The sequence below is a fragment of the Eurytemora carolleeae genome, unplaced genomic scaffold, assembly GCF_000591075.1.
Source record: "Eurytemora carolleeae unplaced genomic scaffold, Eaff_2.0 scaffold1280, whole genome shotgun sequence".
In the NCBI taxonomy this organism is placed as follows: domain Eukaryota; kingdom Metazoa; phylum Arthropoda; class Copepoda; order Calanoida; family Temoridae; genus Eurytemora; species Eurytemora carolleeae.
In genome coordinates, this window is record NW_019397368.1 from 79,041 (window position 1) to 89,906 (window position 10,866).

Consider the following 10,866-nt stretch of genomic DNA (forward strand, 5'->3'; position numbering starts at 1 on the left):
AAAAAAATCCACGGGCAACGACGGGCCCTTCAGCTAGGTATTTATATATATATAAAATTGCAATTTCTGTTTGTTTGTCCGATCATAACCCAGAAACCCCTTGAGTCTGGACCGATTTGCTTCAAATTTTTATTGGGGAACTCAAGAGAGCCACGGTAATGTTCTTAGCTTTGTTTAAGTTGAGTGGGTCGTCTTTTTAGTCCAAGTGCGGGTAATCGGTGGGACTAACTATGACCCTGTGCAACGCTGGGTTCCCAAGCTAGTTTTTATATTTTTTTTCACAAGTTAATAATTCATTATATATTACCACAATTTCACAATTTACCACAATAATATAATTTATTATATTTTACCACAAATTGTTAATTTACCAAAAGTGCTTGATATACTAAAAGCTAATGATTTTTATATTTTACCATGATTTGATTATTTACCGTAAGTACATGATTTACTACAAGCTAATGATTCATTTTTCTACAATTCCATAATTTATCACAACATAATTCCTTATATTTTATCACAAATTTACCACAACTTAATAATTTACCGTAATTTATTATATTTTACCAGAATTTAATTACCAAAAGTATATTATTTACTGTACATTATGTACATAAATGTACATTATTTAGCACAATCTAATAATTTAAATATTTTTACACAATTCAATGATTAAGTACAAGTAAATAATTTACTTCAAGCTAATAATTTACCATAATTTAAAAATTCATAATTTCAAAATTTACTTTGAGTCAACATTCTACTTCAATGACGGGATGCTATTTTTTCTAAGCTGAACATGTAAATAAATTATGTTAAGTAGCATCTTTCTCTTATTTCATTTAAATATTTGCGTATTTTTATCGCAAAGAAAAAAAATGTAATTTAATTGAACTAGTCACTATCTAAAAAAACATACTGAAAACATTATGAAACACACGCGGGAAATACGCATCATTTATACTTTACACAATTGATTGGTTCAAAGAAAAACCAGAAACTAAAGAAAACTTGAAACTCCGATCCACTACTGGAGACTTTGCCATCCCTACAAAATTTTATTTGATTTGATATGATTTGATTTGATTTGATTTGATTTGATTTGATTTGATTTGATTTGATTTGATTTGATTTGATTTGATTTGATTTGATTTGATATTCCAGGTTCCTTATAGTTCCAGTAAGAAGGCGGCAGTATCAGGTCTGCTTGACCGGCCAAGTGTTCTACGTCCAGCAAGCCCTGCTCTTGGTGGGTTCATTCATTAAAGGATTTCGGGGTCAATTTCATGGAATAAAGGGACTGTAAGCGTAATTTTAAGCGACCTAATGATATGGAAGCTGTTGTCGTATTTCTAGGTTAAAATGGTTAAGTCCTTTGTTTTCCTGCAGTAGAAATGCGCAAGTCAGGTTTGCAGATAAACCACAATTATAAATAATCAGTTTTCAATATAATAATCATTGATATCTAATTCATATTTGATCAGACAAAGCTTTTAAGAGTACCATTGTGAATCGAACATGAAGAGTCACTTAAAATTACGCTTACAGTCCCTTTAATAAATTGAAAGTTTGGTGGGTGGGTTAGTTGGTAGAACGATTAAACAATTGTTAGTTTAATTGGTTTGATGATTTGTTGATTGATTGATAAATTTGTACGTTTTGGTCATTTTAAGGATTGATTGGTGGATTGATTTAAAAATGAGTGGTTGGTATATATATATAGATTGATTGATTGAATGGTTCCCAGATGGTTTGGTATATTGGTTTTTAGAATTATTTATAAGTTGAATAGTTCATTGAATTATTGAGTTGGTTTGTTGGTTGGTTGGTTGGATGGTTGGTTGATTGATGTATTAGTTTATTGGTTCGATGGATTGATTGATTGGTTGATTAATTTAGTGATTGATTGGTTGGTTGATTGATGATTTTTGGTTGGTTTGATATTAATATATGAAACCAATACAAGCAAATACAAAACCAAAACCAATAAAAAAATATTTTCTAATTATATTTTCTAAATTTTTGTGTTCAGGGATTGATCTAGTGACTAGTTCTCAAACCCTACGGGAGAAGGATATTCAACCCAGCAAACTAAACTTCGGGTTCCTAGGATTAGGTAAGGAATATAACCAGGACTTACTTTTCGGGATCTGCAACATTTTGGCTTTCTGGATCCAAGAGGCAAAATGTCAACCAAAACCAAAATGTTGCTCTCAAACCAGCCTGATTTTATTTTAATTCATTTGTGAAATAATAATATTAAGTTTCAGCCAAAAAAAATCTGCGAAAACGGAATAAAAATGTTTGAAAAATGTTCTTTTTAAAAAAATCAGTAAATCTGGAAGAAAAGTTCAGGGCCTAAACCGGGTCCGTTTATTTCCAGGATCCGGATCCACGTTAAAATGAAATGGATCCTAAGCACTGAAAATAAATTTTCTTCTACCTTACCTCCCTTCCCTGGAAAACATTTCATCCTACAAGGTGTTTTTATGCAGAATTAGATTTTTTGCGTAAAACTTATGATTTTCCTAAAATGTTTTGCCTCTTTTGTAAATAATTGTCAAAAAACATTTTTACAAATATTTCTGAACTGTCTAAACTAGAAAAATACAATTCTGAAAAGATTGCTTTATATTTTGCTTAAATCATTTAGAATGATTTCTAAAATGGAAAACTGTTTTTAAAGGTTTCGTCTAGGACAGAATCCCCCCGGGCCACGCAGATCTCGGGGGGGAAGGAAGCACACCCAATATCATTGAATGCATGGTTGTCCTTTTATAATCATTAATTAAGGATTTGTTTAAGTTTTTTTACATCAGCGATCTAACCCTTTAACACATTGTTGTAGGCAGTGCTTAGGATCCGCATCCGGATCCGGAAGATTTTGGCTTCCTGCATCCGGATCCGTAAAAATATGCGGATCCACGGATCCACATCCAATGGGTAAAATATCAACCAATAGCTGCAAAAAAAATCTGAACTTTTGGGAAAAAAAGAGATTATAAGAATTTTCTCATTTCTGAATGGTTCATCAAGTTTTAGGATAAAAATAGGCGTTAAAAAAAATAAAACAAAAAATTTAAAAATTATTTTTTGTTTAAGAACTTGAGTAAATCTCAAAGAAATAAGCTGGATCCGGATCCGCATCAAAATAAGCTGGATCCGGATCCGCATCAAAATTAAATGAATCCTAAGCACTGGTTGTAGGGAAACCAATGAAATGTTTGTTTGAAAAGATATATAGTATATACCCCTAAGAAAAAGATATATAGTGTATACTCCTAAGAAAAAGATATGAAGTATATACCCCTAAGAAAAAGATATATAGTATACACCCCTAAGAAAAAGATATATAGTATATACCCCTAAGAAAAAGATATTTAGTATATACCCCTAAGAAAAAGATTTTAAGTATATACCCCTAAGTAAAACATCGCGCGAAGCGGCGTTATAATTTTATATTATTTAGGTATAATGGGATCTGGTATGGTGAAGAACTTATTGAATTCTGGCCATCAAGTTACAGTTTGGAACAGAACCACGGATAAGGTATAAGTAAATTGAGTTTCCCCCACTGAAGTGCGATGGGGGTTAAAAATAAAATAAATATGACCCCAACAATAGAAAGAAAGAAAAAGTAATAATTATTTCATAAATTGATAATTTAGGTTAAAGATTTTGTTGAAGCTGGAGCTAAGGAGGCGCTTACTCCTAGTGACGTCATTGCTGAGTGTGATATCACTTTCAGGTCTCCTAGTTGTTAGAATTTTATCTAGTGCTAAGGATCCTTTTTTAAAAAACAAATGTCAACTTTTTTCTCCTTTTTTTGCTAAATTTTATGTAGAAACTTGATTTTGCTTGCATAAAAAAAATTGGAATGTTCAATGATAGTTGTTAAAGATTTATCTTACAGTGCTGAGGATTCTAGATCCTTCTATTAAAAATTTCTTTTAAAAAAAACATATGTCTAAACGTTGGTCTCCTGTTTTTGCAAAATTTTATGTAGAAACTTGATTTGGCTTTAAAAAAAATTAAGAAGGTTCACTGATAGTTGGTTTAGGTTTATCTTAAAGTGCTGATCCTGTGTATTAAAAAGAATGAACCGATCGACTCAAGATCGTTTCTGAAATTCCTGAACCAAAAATCAAATTTCAAAACTATATCCTTCTGAAACTTGATTTCGCATTAAAAAATAAGTTTTGAGAACAAGCAGTTTTTTGGCAATGTTGATACTTTGGAACTTGGATGCAGAGAGCTAAGATGTTGCGGATCCAGCGGATTCGTATCCTATACGCACTTCCAATAAGGACTTTGGGATCCGGATCCGGATTCTGGATCCATCTTATGAAAAATTATCCCAATTCAGCACATGAAATAATCCGCCTTCTTTTTTTTTGTAAAAGTTGACGCTGAAACTTTATTTACCATTTACAGATCGGGAAAGATCTCTAAAGTTGGCACTTATGTTTTCGCATATTGTTCCAGATCAGGAATCGGATGCGTTTATTTAATTGTTTAAAATTCGATTATGGCAAATTAAATTTTTTAACTGGCAGAATATATTAATAACTTGAAGAACAAAAATAATACTTTCAGACATAATTGTTTTATAATATGTTTATACTACCATTCTTTGCTTTGATTTTAAAGCTGTTTTACTAACCTTTAGCAAGTTTTCATTCAATTGATTTTTACAATTTGTGTTTTTTTATTTAATTTATTTTATAATTCACATTTTTACAGTTGTGTGAGTGATCCACAAGCAGCGAAAGATCTCGTATTTGGTAACTGTGGTGTACTGCAAGAGATAAACACTACAAAGGTAAAAAAACAAACAATAATTGTACTGCAACCATATTTCTGAATAATAAATATGTTATGAACTGCTGGGTTATAATAATCATATATTAATCATGTACTGTACTGCAGGGATATATTAATCATGTACTGTACTGCAGTAATATATTAATCGTGTACTGTACTGCAGTAATATATTAATCATGTAGTGTACTGTAGTAATATATTAATCATGTACTGTACTGCAGTAATATATTAATCATGTACTGTACTGGAGGGATATATTAATCGTGTACTGTTCTGTACTAGGGATATATTTATCATGTACTGTCATGCAGTAATATATTTATCATGTACTGCAGGGATATATTAATCTACTGCAGGAATATGTTAATCATGTCCCGTTGTACCGTACTTTAATAGAATTTCACTGATATGGGCGGAACTTTATTAGAGTGCCGGATTGAACGGGTTTCGGGCACAGGCCCTTAACATCCGATAGCGGTCTGAGATTTTACTTCGAGAGTCTACCACGATCATTTCTTAAATTTAATAAACTGTACTGCAGGGTTATGTAGAGATGACTAGCGTTGATTCCGATACAAGCCAGGATATTGCTGAAGCTATATCTCTCAAGGGAGGCAGATACTTGGAGGCTCAGGTTTAGTACTTTGTTTACGGTACACGGTAAACGGTACCTGGTATAAGGTACCTGGTACAAGGTACAAGGTACAAGGTACAAGTTACACGATACACGAAATGCCGTACACGAAACACCGTACACGAACCACCGTACAAAAACACCATACACGAAACATTTTGTACGAAAAAACCATACACGAATCATGGTACAAGGAACACTACACACGAAACATGATACACAAACACCATACATGTAACACTGTACATGAAACACCGTACATGAAACACCATATACGTAACACCGTACACGAAACACCGTTTATGATACACTGTACACTAAACACTGGAAACGAAACACCGTAAACGAAAAACCGTAAACGAAACATCATACACGAAAAACTGTATACGAAACACTGTAAGTGAAATACCGTACACGAAACATGGTACACGAAACACCGTACGAAAAAATTGATTGATGGATTGATATATCTAGATCCAAGGTAGCAAATGCCAGGCCCAGGATGGTACTCTTGTAGTTCTAGTTGCTGGAGATAGAAGTCTCTTTGATGACTGTCAGTCCTGCTTCCAGGTATTATATCAGGCCCCTCAAGGGCGTGTACAGGAATTTGTCTAGAGTGGGTAGCATTAACCCTTGTTGACATTCCATGCAGGCTCCCGGTGCGCACCTGTAATTCCCCATCTTACTGTTCTAACAAAACTGCTATTTTCCTCATCCCCAACAGGGGGAAAATACTTTCGTCTTCTGTTGAAAATAAATGATAATTTGGAAAATATAAGGAAAACTAAAATTTGCCAATTCGATACTTATTTCTATTTCTAACCTGATTTTTGGTGAGGACAAATCAATATGTTAATTGACTAAAAATTGATTGTGAGTCTAAATAACGAATTTAACAATAATAATGTATTATACTTGGTTCAGCTAATGTCTTGTTGTCCTAGAATGATAATTATAGTAAAAAAGATAATGATATTCTTTAGAATAACAATAATGATAATATTAATATTTATTGTGCAGGCGATTGGGAAGAATAGTTTCTATTTGGGTGAGGTCGGGAACGCCAGTAAAATGAATCTAGTTCTTCAGGTGTCATTTATTTTCATACTTTATTCTAATTCATTGAATTAAGTATGAATTAAAATAATATATTAAAACTCCTTTTTTATTCATCTTTTCATTTTGTAATTTATTTCTTTACATTTATTATCAATATTCTCAATTATTAATTTCATAATTTTATATTTAGAAGTACAACAATATCTTCCATATTATTGATCAGATAAAGGTTGCGGGGGTACCGTTGTAAATCGTGCATAGCCATCTTTGCATGGAGGGTCACTTGAAAAAAAACGCTTACAGTCTTTTTAATACTTAGTTCATTCATTTATTTATTCATTCATATTTTTTTCTGGCTTTTCGCTTCTCATTATGTCTAGTCTGTTCTAAATAAATTGCTTCGATTTATTTCTCTCCTAATCTATGTTATACAATTCGATCTTGTTTATTGTTTTTTTTTTCGGTTAATGTCGATTAGTTTTGAAGGTTTTAACATTATATTTAATTTTTTGTAGACTATGATTGGCGTGACACTAGCCGGACTAGCTGAGGGAATGGCGCTTGCTGATCGCGCTGGACTACAGCAGAAAGATGTCATGGAGGTAGAAGGATTTTGATTTTTTGAGGGGTGTATATTTTTATAATTGTCTTCCCCCACCCCTTCGCTATATCGGAGAAAATAGATGACTTTTAGTGAAATATAAATAGATTTTTGGGTAAAAAGTGTCAATTTTTTCAATTTTTCATTCCCCCCCCCCCCTCCCCGAGATCTTTAATAATCATTAGTCTTAAAAGTATACACTCCTTTAAATTTTTAATGATAACGGCTTATCACTACATAACTTCATAATGATATTTGTGCTAGGGCTAGAAGTTAAAATTTTTTTTTAATATTCTGGAAATCCAAGTGTAATTTAGTTTTTAAATCTTTTTTCTGGTATTATGACATTTAAAAACTTGCTAAATTAATATGTTTTCAACAATGCTTTTAGCCTTTATAAGGGAAGGAAATTGATTATTTCCGGCTCTTCTGGGAAGAACACATTTTTACGATAAACTAAGAACAAATAAGTCAAAAATAAAAAATTGATTAAAATCCTAAACATTTTTATCCGTTAACAGTTTAGGGAACATGCCGTTTTCTTTTATTAAAGTTGTTGTTTGATCACGTGGTATTGTTTCAATGGGACCGATAAAATTGTGTAATAGAAAGACGACTGCTAGTCCCAAGTTATGATCTTTAATGGTCCAATGAACATGAAACAAAGCAATTTATTTAATAAAGCTCGTCAGCAATAAACCTGCATATCTATATATATCAATATCAAAGACAACTGGAACAAATAGAGAAACTCAAGAGCTGATATTGAAATACTACATACTACATACTACAAATAGCCTGGTCAGCTATCGAAACTGCATATTAACCATCCTGGGGGTATGCAGCTAATTGAATGAATACATGTATCAATAAATTTGCTTCATTAAACAAATTTTTAAAAAATTAAGTTAAAAAATATATATGTTAGCTATAAAGCTGACCAAACGGCTGAACCAAATAGGGGGATTTTTTGTTTTAACATTGTTTATTCTGAACATTCGATTTTCTAACACCATCCCAGATTTTGACCCTGACAGAAAATATATGTAAAGAACGATCCGAAAACGATCCGAAAATGATCCGAAAACGATCCGAAAACGATCCGAAAATGATCCGAAAACGATCCGAAAATGATCCGAAAACGATCGGAAAATGATCCGAAAACGATCCGAAAACAAACGTGTTGTAAAGATCTTTTTTTGGATCTTTTTTCATTTTTTTCTTTCAATGAAAATAAAAACATTAAAAAATTGAAAAGTTTTAATAAAGCAAACTTTAACAGAATATATTTTTAAAATTAATGAAAACGATTAATTAATCACTTGGTTCATAAATATAATGTTAGGTTCTTGAGTTGACCGGGTTGAACTGCCCAGCAATCCTACAGAAGGGAAAAGCCATTATTGACGGAGGATTTCCTACTCACCAACCCCTTCAGCATATGCAGGTTAATTAAATAATATTTATATCCCTAGTGATCACATTATTTACCTTTCATTTCCCGACTTAATTACTTTTGAACACGCTTTATTGTCCCGGCTTGGTTTCAGGCAGTTGTATTGCAATGCAATATGTATAAATAGCATGGGAGCCCAGCTTGCCTTTAGGAATAAAGTTTTTCCTAACAAAGTTTGTAGTCTACAGACCTGGCATGGTCGCCTGACTTCGGCATATTAGCCATTGCCCTTAGAACTTCCGGCTCCTACTCGGGATCCCATTTAAGTAACCTGGAAGAGATAATACTTGAGATCACATTCCTGTTGAGGCAGGTCTTAAAATTACGGGTTGAAAATCTATTCAATATCCTTTATTAATTTCTCATAGGGATGATATTGGATATTGAACATATCTCAAATAAATAGATGTTAACATTATCTTACAAAGTATTAACGGATGTTTTCCTGGTGGTTCTGTTGGCTAATCACTTAATAGTTGAAGTAAAGTCCCATTGTATAAATCTAAAATGGTAAAACATTATCAGGATATGGGATACAATATTGGCATTAAATATTAACACAATACATAGCCAGCAGGATTCATCAGGGCAACATCTGTGGTGGCGTGGTTTCCTCTCAACGCTGTACCATAGTCCTTAATAAAAAGTACTTGACAATGAGCAATCTTAGCTTTAGACGCAAGCTATGAACATGAGACACAGCAATTGTGCTGTGTAAACGGACCCCCATTGACTTGATAAGTGATATACTAAGTCACTAGTAAAACTCTTTTCATTGTAGCAACATCAATACACTTTACCATTGTTTTAATGTCAACTTCCTAGTCCACACTTTTTTTGGTTCTCAGTGTAGAAAGAGTTTTGTTTCAATGATCGTTATTTACTAAAAATCTTTGAACAATCCCTTGATAAAATGGCGTTAATATTGTAGAAAGATCTGAAGCTGAGCTTGAATATGGGAGATCAGCTGGAGCAACCTCTACCCCTCACAGCTTCAGCTAATGAGGTAAAATAATCTATTATATATATGCTGTTAAAGATCTGTACAGGGGTGTTTATTTTCTTAAAAAATTATTTCCCTTCGAATTTTTTCCTCCCAGAAGGTAGGTATAATCCCGCTTAATTGGATAATATACAAGTTTTCAGGGGGAAATAAATGAATTTTTGGTGGAAAAGTATCTAAAATGATGGAAACATCCCCCAATTTATCAATAATAATCCCCCCCCCCCCCCCCGGGATAAAATATGCGAATCCTTGTAAACGGATTTAAGTGGCAAAATATTGACCAACAAATACAATAAAAACACATTTGAACTTATCAAACAAATTTCAAGGACAAATCAACCAATTAATAACATTTCCTTTTTCTCTTATTAGTAAAGTTTTAAATTCGAAAAAAGTAGCAAACTTTGAAGGCCTTGAAGTTTGTCCTATAAGAAAGTCCATTACTTTGATCGATTATATAAATACTAAAGGTAAAAATCTAAAATTTCTTACACATATTAGACATATTACACATATTACACATATTACACATATTACACATATTACACATATTACACATATTACACAAAGATTTATATTGTGTTGCATAATATTACCTAAAACGATGTATTTTTGAAAGCATAGTTAGCGCTGCAAGCAGTTTTTGATCAATTTTGAATATGATGGAACCGGCAAAAAAGTTGGCTTGATTTAAGGATATATATATTCTCGGAAATCGTTTATAATTATCTTACTAAAGGGTTTGACTACTTGTACTTTTTAAATCTCGAAAAATAACCCTGATATAAATTTAATGAATCAATCTATTTAGGTGTTCAAGCACGCGAAGAGACTAGGGTACGGCGAGCACGATGTGAGCGCAGTATATATCCGTGCACGCTTCTAAACATCAACAGTGTACACTGACTCATGTACAAATATCCACTGTACACTATATTGTTTTACCGTTAGATTAAACCTGTTCATAGCAATGTTGACAAATGACAATACCCCTTCCAACGGTGCATCATTGAAAATTAGATTATTTGAATTAACCAAACTGTTTGTTATTGAAAACCCCTCCACTGTATTTTAGTTCTTTTTTTAATCCCCTAGAATACTCTTTTCGTGCATTTATATGGCCATTTTTATTTTGCTGAATCTTGATCACTTTCTTTAACAAATGGGCAAACCGTTAACCAACCGTTATTGTGCCTTCTCAAGATCATAGAAATACGGAAAATCAGGAAAGAATTATGAAGGTCTTGTATATAATCGTTAAAAAGGTCATGCCACTGTTCTCTAGT

At 32.6% G+C, this 10,866-nt stretch overlaps 1 protein-coding gene across 1 annotated transcript in view; it reads left to right on the forward strand.

Moving 5' to 3' along the window:
• Nucleotides 1-10,614, forward strand: part of LOC111713795 (putative oxidoreductase GLYR1 homolog) — a 17,264-nt gene extending 6,650 nt beyond the window's left edge. The window contains exons 5-16 of the mRNA XM_023488734.1: nt 1,165-1,249; nt 2,033-2,116; nt 3,470-3,549; nt 3,669-3,748; nt 4,744-4,822; nt 5,366-5,458; nt 5,933-6,028; nt 6,479-6,547; nt 7,033-7,119; nt 8,464-8,565; nt 9,506-9,580; nt 10,392-10,614. Coding sequence (XP_023344502.1) covers nt 1,165-1,249; nt 2,033-2,116; nt 3,470-3,549; nt 3,669-3,748; nt 4,744-4,822; nt 5,366-5,458; nt 5,933-6,028; nt 6,479-6,547; nt 7,033-7,119; nt 8,464-8,565; nt 9,506-9,580; nt 10,392-10,466 — 1,005 coding nt within the window. The 3' untranslated portion in view covers nt 10,467-10,614. The remainder of the gene's footprint in view (nt 1-1,164; nt 1,250-2,032; nt 2,117-3,469; nt 3,550-3,668; nt 3,749-4,743; nt 4,823-5,365; nt 5,459-5,932; nt 6,029-6,478; nt 6,548-7,032; nt 7,120-8,463; nt 8,566-9,505; nt 9,581-10,391) is intronic.
• The last annotated feature ends 252 nt before the right edge of the window (nt 10,615-10,866 follow it).